At 38.0% G+C, this 25,292-nt stretch overlaps 1 protein-coding gene and 1 long non-coding RNA gene across 4 annotated transcripts; one reads left to right on the top strand and one right to left on the bottom strand.

Annotated features, from left to right (window-relative positions):
• Nucleotides 1–649: 649 nt before the first annotated feature.
• On the bottom strand, nt 650–16,975 carry Med6 (mediator complex subunit 6). 2 transcript variants are annotated; one of them, XM_003472389.5, is made up of 8 exons: nt 16,832–16,974; nt 11,921–12,080; nt 10,528–10,619; nt 8,942–9,024; nt 8,215–8,323; nt 6,681–6,796; nt 1,893–1,920; nt 650–1,051 (listed from the first exon to the last, which is right to left on the bottom strand). In XM_003472389.5, exons 1-8 carry the CDS (start codon nt 16,851–16,853, stop codon nt 921–923), a joined length of 741 nt encoding a protein of 246 aa, XP_003472437.1. In that variant the 5' UTR covers nt 16,854–16,974; the 3' UTR covers nt 650–920. The 2 variants fall into 2 exon arrangements, with proteins under 2 accessions (XP_003472437.1, XP_013010797.1); XM_013155343.3 differs by lacking the exon at nt 6,681–6,796 and having other exon boundaries at nt 16,832–16,975.
• An 8-nt stretch (nt 16,976–16,983) lies between these two features.
• On the top strand, nt 16,984–19,692 carry LOC101787081 (uncharacterized). Of its 2 annotated transcripts, XR_001201834.3 has the most exons (4): nt 16,984–17,094; nt 17,471–17,680; nt 17,751–17,822; nt 19,520–19,692. It is a non-coding gene; the product is annotated as an uncharacterized LOC101787081 (long non-coding RNA). The 2 variants fall into 2 exon arrangements; XR_216342.4 differs by lacking the exon at nt 17,751–17,822.
• Nucleotides 19,693–25,292: the final 5,600 nt, after the last annotated feature.

Here is a 25,292-nt window from a genome sequence, read left to right as displayed (position 1 = left end):
ATTATGATACATGCATACCCACATTATAGCAGCACAATTTGTAACAGCTTAATCTTGGAAACAACCAAGATGCCCACCAACAGATGAATGTATAAAGAATAGGTGGTATTTGTATATAATAGTGTACTACTCTGCCACAAAGGATACACTTGAGGTGTTTTTTAGGTAAATGGATGCCTCGAGACCAAAATCTTAAGTGAAATAAATCAAACACATGAATTTAAATATCATATTGCTTCTCTTGTATGACAAACCCAAATTATAAGTAAGGAGTATAATGGAGGGTTAGATATGTACAAATAGGAGAACAAGAAAGGGGAGAGGGAAGAAAAGAAAAATTTAAAAAGTAGAAGGAAAAAATGCAAACAGAACTTCTGTAAATAGGGAAAGCAAGAAAGGTTGAAGGGAAGGGAGGACAATGGTAAGAATTCAGACTTATTATGAACGTGCCCAAATTCCCTGTTATGAATGTGATCATGTATGGCAAGCATGTACTAATAAAAATGTTTAACTTTAAAAAAAAGAATATGTAACTAATATAAGAAAACGTGCTTAATCGTTATTGTGTTAACATTAAACCTTTGGATCCTCAAAATGTATCTAAAAAACTTCAGAGATGGCAGTGAAAAAAGAAAAAGTTACGATGAAGGAAGATATACAAACACTTTATTTTTGTCTTTAAATGTAACATAGGTACACATGTAAGTAAATTCCTCAAGTCCAGTAGAGGAAAGATTACAAAAGATATATAAGAAATATTTACACAGTAGGATGAAAATAACAACCTTCCTTAAAGAACAATCATATTCCATACAAATAAGAGGGTGGTAGAAAAGGACTTTCAGGCTCAAAAGTCTACAACAGTATTGAGGTATAATAACTGAGAATAGGAGTCTTGTAAACTTTGTTTTCTCCCACACTCACTGAAGTCTTATCCTTTTCTCAGGTGGGCCTTTAGTGTTCAGTGTCTGCTGGACATTCTTTATGGTCTCTTTCTCCTCCGATTTTACAGTTTCTGGTATAGGTTCTGCTTCTTTCTTTGTCTGATCCACTAGACACCCACAGCAGATTTTTTTTTAAGAAGAATAAAGGTAAAAGGATAAATTTAGACAATGGTTACTATGAAGGTTCACTCTTTGAAATTCATTTATTTATTGCTTATCTCAAATTCTACATTTAGCAGTTTCCTCAGGCAGGTGTTTTGTTTTTATTTTTAGAAACAAGGTCTTGCTATGTAATGAGATTGGCTTGAATATACTTTGTAGCCCAGGTTGGTTTTGAACTCGTGAATCCTCCTGCCTCAGCCTCCAGTGTGCTGGGATTAGAGGCATGTGCCACCATGCCTGGCTCAGGCAAGCATATTTAAGAAGCCAGTTATAAATCTAACAACCTATTACTGCCCCAAGGAAATGTATGATACTATACAAGAACACATAGTATTTAAATAAAATATAACCAAGGTATAATTATTATACCCCAGTTCAATACTGTTTTTAATTATGAAACTAAAAACAACCTCAGATCACCCTGATTTCCTCCTACTTCCTAGTCTTTCCACCCAAATTCTTTGTTTTTTGTATTTTGAGGCAGGTTCTTATGCAGTTCAGCCTGGCCTTGAATACTATGTAACCTAGTCTGGCTTTCTCCTGCCTCAGCCTCTCAAGCACTGGGATTACAGGCATGTGCCACCACACCCAGCTCCAAATTCACCTTTTAATTACTAGTATTACTACCACAAAAGTGCTAGTTCAGGAGATCTCAAAAGTCAGGAGTGACAAACTACAATAACTAAAGAACAAAATGACCTTAGCTCATCTCATCACTGTCATTGTTACTGAATCAAACACATTGGTCTTATTTCAAGTTTATGAAGAGTATCAATTGCATCATACCTGGGATGGGCTTCTCTCCAGATTTTTGCTGTAATTTAAAAAACAGGGAATAGGGAGGTGAGACAGAGGAAACATAAGAAAACAGGTCAGATTAACCAAAGCATTCTTCTTGATTTTGTATTTCTTATTAAAATGACATCATTTGTCTTAATAAAAAACCTTACTACTTAGTAAGGTAAATATTCCATCTTCACTTTATGAATGATTAAAAAATTAGTTGTTTTATTCATTCAATCTTGCAAATAAACTTTTAAATCATTTAGAGAAGATGTGTTAAAACTGAATTGTGCTATTGTTTTGGAATCTAGTTATATTTACAAATAATTTTGAGTGAACTATTATCTTTACTTTATATCTTTAAATATTTATAAACAAAATTAAAAAATAACATCATCAAATTACATTATAAATGACTTCATAAAGAAAAATTATGTGCTATAAAATTATTGTGTACCACAAAAGTAAAAATTTGTTTATTTTTCTACTTTTACTCTCCATTCCAGAAACAAATATAAAACTAGAGTAGTTAACCACAAAAAACCCTGAACATCTAACAAAGCCGCTTGCTTCCATGCAAAGGCTACAATACTATTTAAAATGTAGTTAAGTAGAATTTAATGAGAGAAATAATGAAAACTTTTAAGACTCAACTTACTTGCTTAAAGGAAATGAACCATAGCAGAAAAAAGGAGGATGAGGCTAGATGAACCCCTCTGACTTTTGGAGTTGGCAGGCATCAAAAATGAGAGAAAAACGGTATTTTCCTATGAACATACTACGTGTGATCAGTGTACTATTAAAAAATCAAACTGCAGGAAAAAGTGATGGGAGCAATAGAGGTTAGGAACAATGTCAGGTCCTCTATTCTGCATAGCAATTCCTTTACTTAACTGGGCCCTGTCATCTCCTTAGCCCCATTATCCAAGTTAAATCATGTAAAACACCTTCTTTCTCCTCAGAGTTCACAAACTACTCCTCACTCTCAGGCAATGAGACTGTGCTTAAAAGTGTTTAAAAGTAAAACAGAACTGGGCATGGTGGTGCACACCTGTAATCCCAGCACTCAGGAGGCTGAGGCAAGGGAATCGTTATAGGTTCCAGACTGCTCTGCAGTACGAAGTCAGCTCCTTTCCTTCAGGACTGTGAAGTTTTGGCATGTGCTAGATACATCTTACAGTGTGAACTCACCCAAAAACAGTGGCCAGTCTCCAAATGACTTTTCTAGGTCCAATTAACATACACGTGTGATTATTTACATGTGATTATTCTATTTCTTACTGTTTTAGATTTTTCATTATTTTCCGTAATGTAGAGCTTTTTTGTATTAAAAATGGAGGCAGTCTTTGAATTTTCTGTAATGTCCACATTAGCCTACCAGGTAGAAATGAACAAATGAATCACTGCAAGGCTGTGCATGGTGGCATACAACTATAATCCCCCAAATTGTTTGAGAACCACCCCAGGCTACAAAGTGAGCTCAAGTTCAGCCTGGACTGCCTCAAAAAGACAAAAAAAAGGTAGGAACAAATGCCAAATGAACTACAGTAGGAACCCTAGCCTAAAAGAGTGTTCACTCACCAGCACACCTCAGAAACCAAATGCAAAAGCTGCTCAATATTCTGAAGGTTGTTCAATGTAAACCAAATCCCTACAACTACTATTTCAACCAAATTCTACTGTTTTTCCTATATTCTGAATTTTGATGCTTCAGATTTTTCGTGAATTTTGTATGGATTATCATTCTTAACTGTCATCATTTTGATTGCTACTCCTATCTTCTAAGTCTTCCATAAACACTTGACTTAAGGGAAACTTTTTGAGAAAACTCTGGGGACAAAATGGGAAGTCTCAATGCGAAGGGTCCACAGACAAGAAATGCTCACTTAAGGACAGCTTTATTGCTAGAAATGAGATCAGGGACAATGGTTTCACAGGAAATGGAGTTGTAAGAAATTCAGGCCAGAATCTGGGGTTTTAGAGAGTTAGTACAATATTCCAGAAGAAAATGACATGACTACATTTCAATAAATGTAGATTTTTGTACATAAATAAGTGAATAAATGTAATTATTAAACATAATATATTGTTGTTATAACCTAAGCCCCCCTAACTATCGCGCCGAAGCCTGTTCTGTATAAGCCCACCTGCTGCTTCCCCTCCCCTTCTCCCTTCACATCTAACTAGGTTAAGTTTTAACTTCCCAAAAGGCCACAAAACAAAGACCTGAGCCCGTCACAAATTGTGTTAATTGCATTAGATTGTATTAGATTGTACTATTCTTCACAAAAATAGCTTCGTTTGTATCATAGCAATACCTGTAACTTGGCCTTACTGTATATGTGTGTTTTCCTTTTCCCTCTGAGTAAAGGATTGATATGTTAATCAATGCTCTCCTCTGTAAAGAATTGTAAAATCTTACCTAATTGATATGTTAACCATTGTTGCTCTCTACAAATAACAGTTGTGGTGCTCAAGTAGGGTAGATAAGGTTGTTAATTGCTGTTAGAATTCTCTATTCTTTGCTAAGAAAAACAAGATTTCTTCTTATCTAAACTTGCTTGTATGCAGGGAGACTTGCTTACCCTTCATCTTGCCCTTCCCAAGTCATGTAATGGCCCTTTCTGTTTGCGCCACACCCCCATCCCCTTCCTTACATTGTGTGACCTGCAGCTGTTTGTGGATTTACAAGATAAAAGCCCTGACTTTTAGCTGTCAGGTACTTGCAGTCTCCAAATTGGCTCCCAGAGACTTGTCACCAAGCCTGGAAATAAAGCCTTTGCTTCCCAAATTTTAATTTCTTGCTTCCTTGGATTTTATACCGGGGTCCAAGTTATCACAATTGTTGTACATGAGAAAATAACACATTCCCTGAAAATAAGCCCTACTACATTTTTGGAACAAAAATTAATATAAGAACTGATCTTACTTTCAGGGAAATATGGCATGTTCCAACTTGCATGCTCTGATCCCTTCATTACCATAAAATTATTCCAATAATACATTTCTCTCTACAGGAACAGTCAGGAACAGAAAAAGAGGCCTGTTCTATAGTCATTTAATTTAAAACTACTTTTGAAAATTTCTTAAATAGCTCTTAGGAGCAATGGTATATTTATGATCATAAGCATACACAGATCTGTAAATGTCAAGAACTGCAACAACCACTTCACTTGAAAAACTCATTTATAAGAATTTACTATTGCTGCCTGGCATGGTAGTGCAAGCCTGTAATCCCGGGACTCAGGAAGCTGACACAGAAGGACACTGCACATTCGAAAGCAGCCTGAGTTACAAAGTGAGATAAAGACCACCCCTGAATTGCATAGTAAAACCTGTCTCAAAAAGACAAAGAAAAAAAAAATTTACTATTGCTGTTGGAGTGCCTCCCTCTCAAATCACACAGCACAATTCATATTGTTACAGGCAGCCAAGTTAGTTAAAAATATTATAGGCAGTCAGACAGGGCTGGGCCCTCAAAGGAGCCAGAGCAAAAATTCAGAAACTTTGCAGCGTTGAAAGACACAATCACCTCCTGCTGTGGGTCAGATCTCATGACAAAAGATAAAGCAAATAGAACCATACCCTAAGGACAAACAGTCCAAATAGTTCTCTATTACCCTGAGGAAATCAGGAGTCAGCATCCCATCCCCCTACAGGAAGAGTCCCTGCTGTTAAGCATGCCCCTTACTATGTGACTCACTCCCCCATTTGTTCCTAATTTAATCAATTTTAGCTGAGCAGTTAATCTTATTGATTGACCACAGTTCTCTCCCGCCTTACGCCCATCTGGAAAATTCCCATTTTCCCCCATCTTTGACCCATCTAACCTCATGATTTTACTCTATAAAAGTCCCTAGAAAAGACAGTCTTTGGCAACCCACTGGGGACCCTTTCTGTCTCTCAGCCTGAAGCTTTCTTTCTCTCAATAAATATATTCTACTCTTAACCTCTGTTGTTCCTGAAATTCATTTTTTAATGTTAGAGAACAAGAACTCATACTGGACGTAATAGTAGGGTGGGAGTTTCATTCCCCTATATCAATATAACTTTATAACTCTAAAATTCTAATCCCCTCTTTTATCATGCCAAGCCCTCTACCAAAAATAGTGTATTCTTACACTATTGTGTTAACCATCAGATTGTTTAAGGAGCTTAGATACCTATACTACATGAGAATGCACACAGAGTACCAACAGGATTTTATAACCTAGATTTTTTACAACCTGTACACTTGAGCAATCTTGAGAATGAGAATACTTATCAGTGGGACTGTTATTTCTAGGCCACACTGAATGAAGAGGACATTAAAATTTTAAGGAAAAGCCTGCCAAGAGTGCCCCACAAAATCAAGCGCACATGTCCAGACAAGCCTGATACCAGAACATTCCTTCCTTTGTGTAATCCACGCTTACTTAATTGATAACCTGGCAATATAACTTGAGATGTTTAAACTCCTTCACAATCCACATCACCCAACCCACCAATCATAACACACTAAGTCTGCTTTTTAACCCCAATTGATCTCCCCATAACAACCCCAAAACACCCCACACACACACCCAAACCCACACAGGGCTCTGACTCTTTGGGAGAGATCCTTCAGGCCAATCAGTATAACAAACAGCCTCCTAAACCTTTTAGGTGCAGTTTCTTCCCGTGTTTGGTCTACTTTGCCATAACGAAACCAGAAACAATTTTCAATTAAATATGTATATGTCAAGAAAAATAACAAATCACATACATACACACACAAACAAACACAAAGTATTGGCCACACATTCTCATTACCTGCACAAATTTAGGTGGAAATCTTTGTCTAAGGTCTACAAGCAAAGCATCCACACGCTGTCTTTGAAAAATAGAGCTTGGTTCTTCTTTTCTTTTAGCTTTCGGTTTGACTTTATCTATTAAAATATAAAATCCAAGTCAAAATATTACCCAATTAATCTGATGATTCATATTTTACAAATCTTTATAGAGTCATACAATTTCTCCAAATGACCTAAACAAAGCATACATATTTCAATTCTCCTTAAATTATGGTAAATTCTCCATTTAAAAAGCTGCATATGTCTTTTAAAGACACTTCAGCCAGGGATCTTCCTCACTGGCATAAGCGCCTGCAGGGTATGCACAAGGCTGTGAGTTTATCCCTAGTACCAAAAAGAAAAAAAAAAAACAAAAAAACCCTTCAGTTTCAGTATGGACAGAGATGAGTTTTGAGGCTACAGTTTTTCATAATTACCTAAATCACAACCTCAATTATTGGTATCGTGTATTTTAAGTTTATTAAATGGTCTTTTCCCACAAAATCTACTGGAAATAATGAAAGGGCAGGTTTTACAAAATCAAGCTACCCTGCTCTAATTGACATGTCAAAGTGAGAGGACAGAAAATTATGAAAGTTTGAAAGAACCTGGAGAAATTTTAAATCTATTCACATGTAAAATCTGCAATTGTGAGGGATGGGAGGTTAGGTATATCAGGGTGCTATCTTCAAATTATCTTAAATTAAGGATTTTTAAAAGCGTTGCTCTAAGCTTCATTAGAGGAAAATGGCTCATGAACCAACTTTACTCAACTAAGAAATACTTTTTCATATCAAACATTGTTGCCTGCATCTATAAAAATCAAAATAACTATACCAGAAAGACCATTCTATAGGTCTGAATTCCACACAAGGCTACCTTACCAATTGTAACTTATTTTGAGTTGTTATTCTAAAAGAAGAAAATGCAGAGTAGAAAAAACTGTTATAGACACATTTCTAGAGGTAGTTTTCCTGGTAAAAAGTAACAACTGCAGATTAGCAGCCACAGAATTAAGGGACCTAATGCTACAACAGTAACACAGATGGGTTAAAAAAAAATACCCTGGTCAACTGAAGGTAGGGCTATAAGAGCAACGCCTAGTATCAAGACTAAAGAGAGAAGAGTTCAAAGCTCCAAGATGACCTAACAGATAAACAGGAAGTACCTTGTTCACTGCCATCACTGTTTCTCTTATGTTCCAAATATTTTAAAACTTTCTATGATGAAAATGATTGTTTTGTATATCTAAACTGCACAATAAAATTTTTAAAAAAGAAAAAAAAATCTTGAACCATATTCACTAAGACTACCAATTATCTAAACAGATTAAATTTATATCTAGTCCTATATAAAAGCTATTATTACCAAATCTAGTTACACAAATCATAGCTTCATCAATGTCATTATGTTACGTCATTGACAAAAAACATCAATAGCTGTTTCCTAAAGAAAACAATTTCAACCTTGGAAAATCAAGTGTTATTTTAAGAGGGTCTGGGTGGCCTACCTACCTTGTTCTTCATGATCTTTGAAGTGCCACCAATATCCTTTAGAGGGATGATATCGACAGTAAGACATAGCTTCATCAAAAGCTGACTGAATGCCATGCACTGCGGTAAGCTTGTAAAAAGAAAACAAATTCTAAATCTCTCACTAGGTCAACCAAAATTTCCAAAGTAAATATAAAACACTACATATATGAACAGAGAAATTTCCTATTTTTCAAATCTATATTACTATGTAACTGGAGTTGTACAGTCATCCCTCAGAATCCACAAAGAACTGGTTCCAAGACTCTCCACATATAGCAAAATCCATGGTTTCTCAAATCCCTTGTTATAAGAATACAGTATTTGCATATAACCTACATACATCCCCCCATGTACTTTATACCATCTCTGGATTATTAGGGCCTAATGTAAATTATATTTAAATAGTTATACATTACTCAGGGAATGATACAGGAAAAATGTCTAAAACATCTTTAAAACAGATGCAACTTATTTTTCTGAATATTTTCATCCATAATAAATGGACATAAAACCTACTAATATAGAAAGCCAATAGCATTGGCTAATATAGAAGTGTAATAGCATTGATTTGCCCTATGGTTAGCAATGATCAAGACATTGTAATGGTCAGTACTTCACACTAACTTATATAAGGGAGAGGAGTTCCTGTTTGCTTCTTAGAAGCAGGGTAGCTCAATTAAAGTTTAAAGAATGTGAAAACACTCACCACTCTGGAGTTTATAACTGATCCCAAGTCTGGTGCCTGATAAATTACCCCAGCAATGATATAGTAATCAGCCAGAGGGATAACTAAAGCAGTGGGGAGAAAAATGTTTATGAACACAGTTCTGGACAATCTCTACTCTCTAGCCCTCCAAGAACAGTACTTCTCCCCAATAAGCATCTGAATTACATTAAATCAATTTAATGTGCATTTGGGTACCAATGCTATTATCAGTCAATCAAACTTTTGAGAATAAGACCTTACAGCAAGAAGGACATGGGCCCCAGAATAAAGACATAAGACACACTAAAGCTGCCTCCAACCTCACGACTGAATCCTAAGGCATAAGAAGCTGCCCTCTTGTATAGACTCTACACCCTGAATCTCTACACCCTGAACCTTCTTCACTGATCTCTTCTAAGGTCTCTTTTTTTTAGAAAGAGACTCTAAATCTTTCATTTTAAAACTAAATTTAGATTCTGGAACCACAGCTTCTTTAGCAATCTCTGAAATCAATAGTAGTGTTAACAGTTGTTCCTAAATGTCTTTATGAGGATACCTAATTGAAAGCTATAGCTGAGACAACACTAAGTGGCTTCTTTACCTTGAGTCATCTCTTCAGGAAGAATTTTTCTGATGTCCTGGTTTGATTCCCAAATGTCTTAAAATTCTAGTCATCTCTACAACAGACATCTTCGTTCTCTGATTCAAAACCAAATCTAGATCCTATACTTTCCAGAAGTAATTCCCAAGCAAGCTTTCATTCAGTAGTAAAATCTAGGTAAGACTCCTGGCTGAATGTGACATTGAATATCATCAACTGAATATCATTAACTGAATATCTCTGATGATATTCAATTAATTCAGTTCACTGAAATAAGAAAAGTCAGTTGGGATGTCTGAGGCTCAGTGGGATCCCAACAACTATGCTCACAGAGTTGAGTTGTTCTGACAGCTGATGCCTAAAAAATTGCCCTTGGGCAGGTGAACAAAAATTATGGTGCCCATACATATGAACAACAGAATGTGGCTTTTGAAACATTCTGCCAAAATGCACCAGCAAGGTGGGTACAGGGGACATCTAATTTCCTTCTGGAAGTCTAGAATTCTGGTGGACAGAACATTTCTATCTATTGAGACAAGGTCTCAATAAAAAAATCCTAAACTCCAAGTTTAAAGTGGGCCTCCCTGAACAGACACACACACATGTGACTGTATATCACTGTTGAAGAGAAGGCATGCTCACTGTAGCTGCTCACAAGAGAAAAAGCACAGGAAACCAGCACATAGATTCCTACAGTTCCCAATTATTGTGTCTTTTTTTTTCTTGTGGGGGCGGCAAGCACTTATGCTGCTGAACTAAATCCTTGGCTCTGTCCTTTTTTATTACTAATCTGGTTTTGTGTTTACTGTGTAGCCAAAACAAATCTTATGAGGAAAACTACATGCTGAGTCTGGTGAGTGCCCCAAACTGAACAAGTGTATGTTTTGGAAACCCTCAAAACAGAACACAATCCATAGAAAAATAGATAGACAAGATAAATCATGCCATTTTTAAGAAAAAAATGCTTAAAGTTTATACATTTTACCTTGAGCAGGGGACTGCCGCTGTTGCTTTCGAATGATGAAAAGAATTGGCTCTTGAGCATGTAAAAGGATATACTCAATTCCAACCATCTGACTGAAACAGACAGACATCCCAATCTATGAATGATTACAGTTCTTCTGCAGGACATTCAAATGACATAAACTGTAGCTACGCTTTAATAGGATTAAAGTTATCTGTGTTTGGTGTTAAAACTTGGCTGTTAAATAAAACTGGCTGATTATCTGGGAAGGCAATATACACATAAAACACTGCTTCTTTTGTTTTGTTTTTTAGTCTTTTTGAGACAGGGTTTCACTATGTAGTTCAGGCTGGCCTTGAACTCACTTTCCAGTCCAGGCTGGCCTTAAACTCTCAGCCACCCTTCTGCCTCAGCCTCCTGAGTGCTGGAATTACAGTTGTGCACCACTATGCCCAGCCAATAATTGGTGTTTAAACAACATTTTTTACAAAATTCACCATGAGTTTAACTTAATACTTTGACAGAAAAATACAATCAAAAAAAAAAGTTTCAAAAAGGCAATCAAAACACAATGTTTCTTGACCAAGGTCTATAAATAAATAAAATATAAAAATAAACACCAAAAACCTTATCTTTACCCTAATATACTTTTGCCCTGCCAGATTGTTTAAAAGCAACAAAAAGTCATCTTATTAATATTTCATAACAAAAATCACTTAAAATACCATAGAGATTTAATTTCATAAAATCTACCACTGCGATGCTTAGGTAAAAGATGACAAATTATATACAATTTCAGAAACCTTCATAACTAATAATTTTTTTTTTTTTGTATTTTTTGAGACGGAGGTTCCCTATGCAGTTCAGGCTGGGCTTGGCCTCACTTTGTAGCCAAGGCTGGTCTCGAACTCACAACGATCCTCCACCTCAGCCTCCCGAGTGCTGGGATTACAGGCGTGAGCCACCACGCCCGGCTTAACAGTAATAAATTTTTAACTAGCATCCTTAGTCGAAGAATCTTGCTTTATATTTGGTTGAATTTTACTACTTTATCATATAAAAAAACTAATACAAACCAGATTATGGCATAAAACATATAATTAAATTTTAAAAGGAACAATAATTATAATTGGTTGAGAAGTACAACTGCACAGCTAAAACCATTCAGAGTAACAGATTTCAAATAGGTATTATGAAGTTATAAGAAATGACTAAATTTAAAAAAAAAAGAAATGACTAAATTGCAAGTAACTACTAATAATTTCCTTGGACAGAAAATTTGTAAAAACCCAAATAAAGCTTAAATTTTTCTTTCAAAATTTTACTCTAAACTTCGTAATCCACAGCTCAAACAGAAGTGTTTGTTAACAAAATCTCTAGTTGGCAAAGATGCTATCTTCTTAAAATGACTTACTTCAAATGTTCTAATGTTAGCCTCTGCATTTTGACCACTTCATTATTACATGTTCGGTCATAAAAAGGATTACTTCTTTCTGAAAAGTAATCCAGGACACTACCACTGTTCAAAATGGGGATCCAAGAGCTGTCAACCCAAGAGATTCCCAGTAGATTATCTACAGGAAAGAAACAAAGTGATAAAGATTAGAATCAAGGGAAAAAATCCAATTTAACAAAAATTTATTATGGATCTAATGTAGTAGGCACTACATCAACATAAGAATGGCATGAATCCTAACCTATGTATTCTCACAGAAGAGAGAAACATACAAGAAAACAATAAAAACACAATATAGTAATACAATAAAATGGATAAATAAATATAGAAGCACAGAAGAGAGAGCAAAATGTTTTACCCAGGCGAATGAAAATGATTTTTCATAGGAGCAAAGCTGAATTTTAACACTGTATGTTAAGGAACAGAAAGTTGAGGTATGGTGGTATAATCTCAGTAGTACAGGAGACCACAGCAGGAGGATCCCACATTGAAGCCTAGCCTAGGCAACTTCACGAAACCTGTCCCCAATGGGTTGGGAATACGATTCAGTACTAAGGCCCCAGGTTCAATCTAGAAGAGGAAAAAAAAAAAAAAAAATCCAGAGCTCACCGTGGAAAAAAGAAGGATAAATCAATTCAAAACAGAGAGATTTCATATGCAGAAATACAAAGTATATTATACATTTAGAGAATAATTTGATTAGGAGAAAAAAGTGTTAAGGCTTGATATATATACAAAATCTTTTCAAGGGCCAGGGAGTTAGCTCACCAGCAAAGCACCTGCCTGGCAAGCACTAAGTCCAGAGTTCAATCTCCAGTACCACAAAAAAAAAAAAAAAAAGAAAGATCTTTTCAAAAACTACAAATTCTAAGTTTTATGTGCTGGTTACTAATTTTAAAAATTTCAAACACAGGGGCTGGGGATTTAGCTCAGCGGCATAAGCGCCTGGCTTGCAAGCAGGCAGTCGTGAGTTCGATCACTGGTACCAATAAAAAAAAAAGAAAAAGACCAAAAAAAAATTTTCAGACACATCCTCAGACATCATTTTGAGACCTCTCAAGTAGGTACAAAGAAATAAATTGTGGAGCTATTATTACAGATGCAATGATAATGATGTAAAAGTTAAAGGATAAATAATAGTCAAATTCCCTTATTGCAAACACACTGTTCATATTTGAGTAGAATTAAATCTTTAGAGAGACATGGTAAGTAGATACATTTAACCAATGAGGCTTTTGGTTTTATTTAGCTTTTAGAAGTACTGGAAATCGGGGCTGGGGATTTAGCTTAGCAGCATATGCGCCTGCCTTGCAAGCAGGCAGTCGTGAGTTCGATCCCCAGTACGGATAAAAAGAAAAAAGACAAATTAAAAAAAAAAAAAAGAAGTACTGGAAATTAAACCCAGTACCTTCACACTTAGCCCACCTTCGGCCTAATTTGAGATCCTCCTGTCCCAGACTCCCAGAGTGGAATTACAAAAGTGTGCTACCTGGTGTTTTTTTCTCTATGCTCATAACAATTATTGGCTATTGGATGATGTTTCATACCACAAAGGACTAAACACCACTAGGTTTACATCATGAACATCAAAATGTCTATATAATGACTGGCTGAATTTTTTTTTTGTCTTTTTGTTTTTTTTTATCGGTACCAGGGATCGAACTCACGACTGCCTGCTTGTAAGGCAGGCGCTTATGCCAGTGAGCTAAATCGCCAGCCCCAAAATTTCAACCTCTTCTATACTGCAATTACTCTGGGATCTCTGAAGAAGTCAGATCTAATTCAAGGTGACAGGCAGTTTTCAGCAAAATGAATCAAATCAGAGGCATTGTACTTGTTTAAGTAAAAATGTAAAATATGCTATACATGTCCTAAAATGAAGGAGACAAACGAAGTACACAGAAACCAAAATAATTAGAACAATATTACTATGACTTGTTAAATAAAGAAAGCAATTAAAGCATTCATAAATTTGAAAACATAATTAGTACAGACCATTATATAGTTTATTATAAGTGGATCATGTAATAACCAAAAATGAGACACCAGGAAATATTTTCAGAAAGACATTTTTCTGCCAATAAAAAGCAACAAATGATAATAATTTTTAATTTAAGTTCTGTAATCTAATTATTAAAACATTTACTTATAACAAAACTCCCCATACAATTCTTTTAAATTTTCTTAGAAAATTATCATTTTTCTTCCCTAAAAATATGTTTCCCATATTCTTACTTTCAGAGGCATTGTTACTGGCTTCTATCAGTTCCTCATTATTTCGTATCTGTAACTTTTCCTAACTGTTGGCAAGTAGGATTTATAATTATGAATACTAGCTTATGTATGTAAAATGCTTAGCATACTGTAACCTAATAAATATCAAATATGATAATCATGGTGTTGGTGGTGATTTTTTCTACTCTCTTATTTTTATTTTATTTATTTTTGAGACAGGGTCTTGGTGTGTAGTCCAGGCTGATCTCAAACTCAATCCTCCTGATCTTAAACTCAATCCCCCAGCCTCCCAAGTGCTGGGATTACAGTCACACGTCACTATGCCCAGTATTTTTCTCCACTCTGATGGCAAGTTTTATATACTTTTATTACTAATACTCATAGTATTAGTATTAGTAATTTACATGAAGATAGAAAGAGAGGAAGGGAAGGAAAAAAGAATTAAAATATATCATATACATGTACCAACTTTGCACAACAAATGTAATAATTATATACTACAAACATGTACCAATAAAAATAAGGGTTAAAAAATTAGATGAAGCCAAGTTTGGTGATGCACACCTGTAATCCTGGCATTTGGAAGGCTGAGGCAGAATAGTCTTGAGTTCAAGACCAGTGTCAGTTACATAGTGAGTTCAAGACTAACCTGAAGAGCATGGTAAGATCATCTCACAAAAAAAAAAAAAAAAAAAAAAAATAGAAGAACAATGACAAAATACAAATGCATCCTTATTAAATTGTAGGTTTAGCAAGATACAGTGGCACATGCCTGTAATTCCAGCACTTGGAAGGCTGAGGCAGGGGGATTGCTGAGTTTGTGGCCAGCCTGGACTACAAAGTGAGATGAAGGCTACCCTGAATTGCATAGCAAGAGCCTGTCTCAAAAAGACAATTAATTAACTAATTAATTAAATTGTAGGTTTTACTAATCAGGAAGTAGCACAAGCCCTGATTCATAGAAATTGGCAAACATTTATTAATTCATGACTGAAGGCCAAGGAAAAGTATGACTTACTAATCAGAGATTTTTATTTTTAATTTTGGAAACAGGAATTGAACTCAGGACATCAAGTTTGCCAGGCAAAAACTGTGCCACTGATTATACCCCTGACCCCAGAAATTTGTATCAATGCATTTACACAGACTCCAGTATCCAAGGATGTTCATCCAACAAAATGGTTAACTAAGATTTAAGCTATGGTCTATAGCTACAAAATAGAGCATAATTATCTGGCCCACTTGGAGACGATCTATGACCACAACTTCATGCAACATAAAACCAAATCAAGCAGACTCCAAACACGTCTTCCTTTCTCCACTGCCAACAATCTTGTCCAAGCAACCTCTAACTCTACATCTATTTCAGAAATAGTCTCCTACCTAGTTTCTCTTAATTCTACACTCTTCTCAACCTCAGTGCCTAAAAAAAGGGGGAAGTCATAATACGTCATCCATCTGGTCAGAACCCTCTGGTAATAGCCAGGTGTGGTGGTGCACTCCTATAATCCCAGAGCTCAGGAGGCTGAGGCAGGAGGATCATTGCAAGTTCGAGACCAGCCTGGGGTACAAAAAGACCAACCTGAACTGCATATCGAGACTCTCTCTCTCTCTCACAAAGACAAAAATGAATAAATAAATAAATATTTAAAATTAAAAAACCCTTTGATGGCTCTCCATTTTGGTCAATTGAAAAGCCATCCACTTCATCTTTCCTCACTCAGCCTCTATACATACCAGTCTCCTTGTTCCTCCAAATCATCAATCCTACTGCTTTAGAGCCTTCGCTAACAAATCTAAATACAAAATAAAACATTACAAACGCTATCTACTTTAATGTAGACTTATGGACTAAATGCTTCTTTTTTTATTCACTATTTATCTAGTATGGAAACAACTCAGTACAGCTCTCTTGACAATTTGGGAGTGATGAAATTAGGACTTGAAACTCTTATGACATGTAACATGTAAAATCACGATTCAGAAATGCTAGACTGCTAGATAACCATAAGTCTGCTAGACCTTAATTCTGTTAGTATAAAGGCATCTCATTTTCCTTTACATATAAGTATACACAAGCAAAACCTTACATACTTTGCAAGATCAAGAAGCAATTAAGAGGCTTCATCTCCACAAATCTATCCACTGATTGAGTCACAAGCATTCTGAGAACTACAGTTCAACTGTTAAAAGTAAATCACAACCCCCCACCCTAAATAATTACAGTACTCTGTGTTACACGTACGATATTATAGACTCAAAACTAACCCAACCTCCGTGACGTGCAATTTCAAGAACAAGACAGCCCCCCGCCCATGTCAAGTCCCAAGAAGATACATCAGACCAAGTAGGCTCATTATCAAAGTCTCCTCTCTGACCAAAGGCTATGCCTTTATCCTGTACTACTCCCAATACTGCTACTGTACAGAGATCATATGCAGAATATAACTGCAGCTCAGAGGGACGTTTTAAAGACACTCATCAGGAATTAGAGCAAACTCGGCAAACTAGGGCAAACTGGTCATCTAGAGATACGATCTAAAAGAGCGCGGGGGACCTCACAAAGTAATTCGAATCTTGCCCCCGCGAGCTGTAAACTCCTTAATTGTGGAATTAAGTATAAAGCAACATTACCTCGGATATCCACCGCCGCCATAATTCCCACAGTGCTGGTCGATTTTCTTTCCGGCACAGGGTAAATGACCTGAGCGTGACGACACACGCGACCGGCTCAATGTAATACGGATAGTGAGGAGGGACAAAAAGAAGGAACGTGCAACGCAGATCAGTGGCGAGGGACAGATGCTGTAGCGTTAGCTGGGGAGAAGATGGGCGGGGTTGGGAGGTGGGAATGGGGCGGGAAAGAAAGAGGAGGAGCTCAGCGGGTGACCAAAGAGGTGAGGGGGCGAGGCGGGTAGTAGAAGGTGTGGGTGACTGGAGGGTGGAGGAGAGGGAGGGGTGAAAGTCGGGTGGTAAAAGGGAGGAGGATGGTGCAAGGAAGCCTAGCTCGTACGAGAAGAGACTGGAGGCTTAGGGCAAGGCCAAAGGGAGGAGGGGAAAGGGTCTGGTAGACTACCAGGGAAAACATTAGGCTTGCGGGTCAAAGACAATTAGCGTGATCTGGCCTTAGACTTCGAATCTATTGAGGGTTTCCAAAATTCACTCTTGATTTCCCGTGGCTATCCAAAGGCAAATTATAATTCTGGCGGAGTTGGAGGTGACAGTGTCTCTAATTTGAAAAACTCATGTTGCGTCTCCCCATGAACTGTTTAGATTTAGGAACTACCGACCATTCTGTTTTTTCTTCTGTGCTTGATGTGGGCATGGGATTCAACAGAGAATTTGAGTCTTCTCCTGTGTGACTAAGCCCATTAAGAAACTAAACCAATCAGACCAAAATCTCACAAAGCAGGAAGCGCTTCTGAAGTAAAGTCTTAACAAGACTAAGAGAAAAGGAATACCCAGAAGCACGGCCTAATTGAGGTAAGATAGAAGAAATACAGTTAGGTATAAGGGAGACAAATCAAAATTTTAAAAATAGTACTTTTGCCAGGGATTTAGCTCAGCGGCACAGCGCCTGCCTGGCAAGGGAAAGGTCCGGAGTTCCCAGAACCATGGAGAGAGAGTGAGTACTGTAAAGAAAAACACACTTCAGAACACAAGCTCTGTTTATTTCCTTTTTTCCTTCTCCCGAAACAGCAGATCTTGGGAACTGCCTTTCAACTGCACAGTGGTCTGCGGGGTTCCTTTTACTTGCAAATGGTCCTTTCACCTGTGCACAGATAGCCTTTTTCGGCTTTCCCCATAGGAATGGCTCATTAAGGGTGGACCATTCTCTCTCACCCTCTAAGACTGTGACTAAGACTGTTGGGAACACAATTATAACGTAAGAACATATTTATAAAATAGGAAACTTATGGGGCTGGGGATTTAGCTCAGCGGCATTAAGCTCCTGCCTTGCAAGCAGGCAGTCGTGAGTTCGATCCCTCTTACCGATAAAAACGAAAAAAAAAAAAAAGAAAGAAAGAAAGAAAGAAACTTACATGTATTTCATGATCGATTAGAGAGGTCTGTGACCAAGTTTCTATTCTGCTGTTTATGCTGAATTCAATTGACCGTCACAGTGTCTACAGCCCAGCTGCATACTGATAGAATTGTGGGGCGGCGGCTGAAAAGATAAGAAGTATGAAATATAAATGACCTTTATTTTAAAAATGCGGGGAGAGATCCCCGATCCCCTGGGGTGCGGCATCTCCCCCCCCCACTCCCGGGGTCTGCGATCTCTCCGTGGGACTCGTGGAGTGGGGGCATATTGTAGCTTAGGTTTGGGGTGGAGCCTGAGGGGGTATTAGGGATGCACAGGTACCGCATTGGTATTCTTTTGGCGCCAGAGGTAAATTCCTAGGGGTGGGGGAGATGGACTCCTTGGTTTTGCCTGAGGCTTTACCAGCTATAGTGTCCTGTCTGGGCCAAAATCCTTTCACATACCTCTGATAAGCACTGAGTCAGAGTAATTGTCTATCCTCAAGGCACCCTGGCCTATCAAGGACACCATTAACTATGCTCACTGTATAATGGACCTTCCACTTGTTTGGGGAATATTTCTGTATTATGATAAACAATTCTTTTGTTTCAACAAATCTGTTCAAGACTAGCCTGCCTATTAATATATCACTCAATGCATGTAACCAATTTTGTAACATTTTCTCACTTGCTTTGTACCTCCTACTTCTAAATTCTATATAAACTAACTTCAGTACAGTTGCCTTTGTGGCATTATCCTGCAACTGTCTGTTGGTGTGAAGATTCAACAGGCAGCTGATGTAAGGACTGAACCCTACCTTTTTATCTCCCTTGGTGCAAAGTGTCTTCCTTTTGGTTTGGTTTGGTTTGGAATTTTCCTGCAATAAGACTACAGATTAGGGGCTGGGGATTTAGCTCAGTGGCATAAGCCCCTGCCTTGGAAGCAGGCAGTCGTGAGTTCGATCCCCGTACCGATAAAAAGACAAAAAAAAAAAGACTACAGATTATCAAATTCCACAGATTTCCACCTCTCAAAACATATAAAAGATCTCAGTTCACAACTATATTGTGCCTCTCATTTCTTTGAGCATCTGTGGTCCACTGTTGAGTGCGTCCAGTCCAGTATCTTCCTCTAATAATTCTTTCACCTCTTTTTTACTGATGTATGAAAGAGTTTGCCCTAGAATAAATTACAGGACGTTATGGCAGAGGTTCAACATGGTGGAAGGCCAAATCGGGGATGCTTACTTTGATGGCCAATTCCTTGATTATAACTCCCTCCTTCCTTTCCCTATGCAGGTGAAGAAAGTTCCAATCAGCTCCTTGCACTTCATCAATGCTCACCCCAAGTACCACATCTGGTCAAAGGTCACATATACACACACCCTCATATCCGGGCAGAGGAGAAGCCAAACCCTTGCTAGTTGTGGGCTTCTCTCCTCGTTCTTTAAATAAAAAGGCCACTATATATATATTCTGCTCCTTTATTGCGCCAGAAAATTCTAACAATGTGTCCTGAAAACTTTTTTTTTGAGATGGGAGTCAGTGAACCTGCATACTTATTTTAAAAGAGAGGGTAAAGATCCTTATTTCAGCCTTGAGGACCATCAAACCCAACCCATGACATAATGACTGCATTCTGGGTGATATAGGGGAATGAAACTCCCAATCTATTAGATGTCCTGTATGAGTCCATGTTCTCTAAAATAGAAGAATGAATTTTAAGAACAATGGAGGTTAACAGCAGAATATATTTATTGAAAGAAACAAAGCTTTCGGGGAGAAAGACTGAAGGGGTGTGTCCCAAGTAGACTGCCAAAGACTCTCATTTTATGGACTCTTATAGAACAAAACTACAAGGCAAGATGAGGCTAAGGTGGAGAAAACAAGGGAACTCACAAGGTGGGAAAAAACTATGGTCAACCAATATTTTTAATTGTTCAGGTAAAATTGACCAAATGAGGGACAAATGGAGAAGTGAGCCACACAACAAGCTGGTATGATTAAAGAGCAGTGACTCTTCCCTTTGGAGGTTGGGGTGGTGACTCCTGGCTTCCTCAGGGTGATAAAGAAAGATTTAGAACATCAGTCCTTAGGATGTGGCTATATTTGTTTGATCTTTTGTCTTGAGGCCTGGCCCACAATGGGGGGGGGGTATCTGTCTCCCCCACAGTTGCAAGGTATCTGGTCTTCTGTACTGGTTCTCTCAAGGACCTAGGCCTGTTTGACTGCTTATAATATTTCTATCTAACTCAGTTGCCTATAAGAGGACTGTAGATATAGTTCAGCAGTGCAAGTGCCTGCCTGGCAAGCACAAGGCCATGAGTTTGATTCATGGTACCCTCCCCCCAAAAAAGGGAAAAGAATAAATTCTTAGTTACCCATAACACAGGGACAATAGCTGGAACACTTAGGAAGACTCCAGCTAGGGAATGATTCTGTGGTCTGCGGAAGCCAAAGAAAGCTTTAGAAAGACTCAAGGTCTGGCGTGGCTCTGTAAAAGAAAAATATTGAAAATGCCTGCAAGTAAGAGAAGGAGACAAAAGAGAAAGCCAAAACCCAAAGGATAAGTTTCTCCAAAATTTGGGAACTATGAAGACTCCCCAGAATTTGACCATTACCCATTGTAAAAGGAGGAAGACCATGAATTTTTTTTTTTAATTTTATTTTAAAAGAGTAAAACTCAACAAAACAAAATAGAATAAAGCCAATTAAAACAAAGAAGTGAAAGTGGTACAGAATTTCTAAACAAGATAATAGGAAATTAAGATATATTATGGCTACTGTAATATATCTTGCTATCTTCCCAGTGGCTGTCCATACTATCAGATGTAGCAAAATCAAACAAAACAAAACAGAGTAAAATCATTCAAAATATAACATTGAATAAAACAAAGCAGTAACAAAACAAAACAGTGAGAACAATATTGCACATTATTATCTTCAAAAAAGTTGCTCAGGTTACCAGATGCAGGAATAAAATAAAACAGTAAAGTAGAACAAAACATTGGATTTCAAAAACAAAACAGAAGGAAATCCCTCATAGCTGGCACAATGCACACTGCCATCCTTCAAGTAGATGCCCAGACCATCAGCCCCATGCCCATAGAGCCAACCAAACAGTACAAGCATCAAGCTGTTTCTTTCCCCTCAGTTGCTGTCATCTCACCGTGTCAACTCACCGTGAGTCCTCCAAATGTTCTTCTGGTTTTTCATCCATGCACTGGCTGGCTCATAAGAGGGTGTGCTTTCTCTTCTGGTTGAGGCTCTTACCCATCAGCATGGTGGAGCCTGCTTCACAGGAAGGTGTGGTTTCTCTTCTGGCTAAGGCTCTGATTCATCAACATGGTAGAAACTGCTTCATGGGAAACCATAGTTTCTCTTCTAAGGACCATGAATTTAATTGGTATTTTTCTGATATAAGGGAAATATTACTCCCAACCTGCTAGATGTCCAACATGCCAAGTTCATCTTCTGTAAAATTGAGAATGAATTGTAGAAACTATGGAAGTTAAGAGTTGGAAGAATTTATTGAGAGAAAGCTTCTGTCTAAGAAGGACAGAAGAGGGTCTAGAAAGTGGGTTGCCCACCAACTCCACTTCTCAAGGGTATTTATTGAACAAAGCCACGAGATGAGGCAGGCTTAACCTGGGACAAAACCATAATCAATAAGACTACAGACATGGTAGCACAAATAATCTTTTTTTTTTTTGTACCAGGAATCAAACTTGCAATCTTGCGCCTGCCAAGCAGGCACTTAAGACAAGCTGCAGCAAAATGGCCTTTGCTCAAAAATTGGTCAAATTTTAGGGATCTGGAGGAATTAACAAATTAACCAACGGAGTGGTTCCCCACCTGGGGCAGAGTAAGAAATGGACGAAGTTCATCCCAAAAACTATCCCAAAAACCAATTGACTCTGTCCTCAGGAGGTCCCCGCTTCCCAAATTGAGGGCATCCCCTCCCCAAGAGTACAAACTGACCATGGCCCAAACAAACCCTCCAAAGTACGTACTTTCAAATGTTCAGAAATGAGTCTGGGGTCTTGCTCCAATCCCGGGCGAGCCCCCAAATGTGATAGCTCGGACCCCGGTAAATCCCCAGCCCTATAAATAATATTAATCCAAAAGGAAATTATAGAACTATTCTATATTCTATATATTCTATAGTGTAAAGTGGGACAAGGCTGTGGTCAACCAATAAGTTTACAAGTATAGTCACATGATTAACATTGATTAAATGGGGATCAAACTGGGAAGCAAGGCATGTAACAAGTGCACATGGAACAGACAATGGCTTTCATGGAAAGGGTGGGTAAGGAGGTTTGGTCTCTAGCCCAAAGTGATTGATGCCTATTTAGAATATCAATCACTGGGGTTGGAGATTTAGCTCAGCAGCATAAGTGCCTGCTTTGTAAGCAGGCAGTCCTGAGTTCAATCCCCAGTACTGATAAAAAGGAAAAAGACAAAAAAAGAATATCAATCACTGCTCCCCAGAGGAAGTATATCACTTGAAGTCTAGCTTTTAGTGAATATGCCTCCAGCCAATTGTCTTCTGCCACGGACCTCTCAAGGCCCCAGTCTTGTCTGATAAGTATATAAGTATATCTACCTAACTTAGCTATCTATATTTCCACATCATAGGAAATCCAAAAATTTTAAATCTCAGTGGAATAAAAGTTTATGGTTTGTATGCTTCAATCTTTGAAATGGGATTTTATATACTTGAGGTGGTATTTATAAGATAAGTGTCCCCAGCAGAATGTTCATATAATGATTATAGTTTCAAAAGGCAGAGTTTTCCAAGCAGAGACACCTAGCTCTTTGTACTTTTGACTAATGTAGAGAGAAGGAGATGAGAAAGAATTGTGACAGTGTTGGCGCACAATTATGTATATAAAACAGCAAATTTACAGGTATTTCACAATCAATTAGAGGTCTCTGATGAAGTTTCTGTTCTGCTGTTTCTACTGAATTCAATTGACCTTGACAGTATCTAAAGCCCAGCTGCATATCTCTGAAGAGCACTGTGTCACAGTAATTGTCTGTATCTTAAGGCACCCTGGGCTAGTCAAGGATACTCTGTAAGGGCTCCCTTCCCAGAATGTTTCTATATTATAGTAATGCCTTTAACTGTGTTTACTCTGTAAGGGTCCCTCTCCCTATATTATGATAAACAATTCTTTTGTTTCAAAAAATCTGTTCAAGACTAACCTGCCTGTTTATATGTGAGTCAATGCATGTAACCAATTATATAATGTTTTGTCACTTGCATTGTGCTTCCCACTTCTAAATGCTATATAAACTAAACTGCTTGTAAACCCCGGGCTGTTGCCTTTGGGAATGATCCTGCAGCAGTCCACCAATGTGGAGATTCAATGCTGCTTTCTTGTCTCCTTGGTGTGCAAAGAGTCTTCTTTTTGGTTTGACTTGGAAACTTTCCCACAACAATAGGACCTCCAAATGATATAAGGGCAATATGTGCCAAGTTTGCTGAGTGTGGTGGTGCATGCCTGTAATCCTAGCACTTAGGAGGCTGAGGCAGGAAGGATGGTAGCAAGTTTGAGACTACAAAGTGAGCTCAAGACCATCCCAAACTGCATAGTGAGACCCTGTCTCAAAGAGACAAAAACAATGCCAGGGTATAGCTCAGTGGCATGAACACCTGACTGGCAAAGCGTGAGGTCATAAGTTCAATTCCCAGTTTAAAAAAAAAAAAAAAAAAAATATATATATATATATATATACATATATATGCCAACTTTGTGCTCTCTAAAATTGAAGAATGAGTAATGAATTCTAGGAACTGTAAGATTTAAATTGCACCTGATTCTTACAGCTCCCACCTCTATCAAGTAGAGCAGAGGCACTACTCTTTGCAGGGAATTCATCTCAGTACCAAAGTTATCATCCACCGGCAAGCACAGGGTGTTGTGAAGGTGCTAAGATAGGAGAAGGTCCTGGGACATCTGGGACATCTAGAAACACCCCAAAATTACCCCCAAACACTTCCAGGACTCTGCCCACTGAGGTGTAAGACTGCCAGAGAACTTTGACCACAGAAGTTTATTATAATCTTTCTACCTAATGTCCCCTGCCTTCTCTCCATTCCTATAAAAAGGGACACACTTCTCTGTTCAGGGCAGACATTCTTAATCACTTTCAGTCTTCCTGTATCAGGCATGATAAATTCCACACCATGTTGCCTTTACACAAGCCTGGTGGTCTCTGCAAAGCCCTCCCCCCCATATTGCATATGTGAGAGGAACAATGAAGGTCAAGAACAGAAAACATTTACTGAGAAAAGAAAATCTCTGCCTAAGAAAGATGGAAGGCCCTGTTGGAACTTAGGGGGCTGAGCAAGAAAGCAACATACCCTCCTTCCTGGTAAGCAGCTGAGACGCAAGTGAGCGGCGGGCAAGCCAGGAAGAGAACCAGTCAGCGTCTCCTGAAATCCAGTCATGTTGGAATTTAGGATGCTGAGCAAGAAAGCAACATGCCCTCCTTCTTGGTAAGCGGCCATGGTGTGAGCGAGTGGCAAGCGAGCCAGGAAGAGAACCAGTCAGCATCTCCTGTGAGCCTACCAGCGTGTGGGCTGAGAATCAAACATCCTATCCTCCCCCGCCCCCCGCATTTCGCAACTGGGGGCCAGAGGTCTGAGCATCTCTTGGGAGGATGACCGTAATATAACAAATATGAGGGATTTCCTTCCATCTTCTCTTTGAAGGCAAATATTTTTCATTGTTTTGCTTTGTTCTAATTAATTGTTTTGCTCTATTCAATATTCTATTCTGATAGGTTTTATAATGTTCTGTTTTTGGTTTGATTTTGCTATACCTGATTGAATGGACAACTATTGTAAAAATAACAAGATATACTATGGTACCTATTACTGTTATCCCAGTATCCTGCTGTGAAGTTCTGTACCAATTTCACTGCATTGTCTTGATGGGCTTTGTTCTGTCTTGTCCTTCTGTATTTTACTACCATCAAAAAAAAAAAAAAAAAAAAAAAAAAAGACAGAAGGGGTTCCAAGTGCGTTGCCAATGACCCTGCTTCGCAAGGCAGTTTTGTA

Source organism: Cavia porcellus, unplaced genomic scaffold (assembly GCF_034190915.1).
Source record: "Cavia porcellus strain 051 isolate PalLab524CR breed Dunkin Hartley unplaced genomic scaffold, mCavPor4.1 scaffold_31, whole genome shotgun sequence".
NCBI classification, from domain to species: Eukaryota; Metazoa; Chordata; class Mammalia; order Rodentia; family Caviidae; genus Cavia; species Cavia porcellus.
The sequence above is the reverse complement of the archived record's forward strand: the minus strand, read 5'-3'. Positions and strand labels throughout refer to the sequence as shown.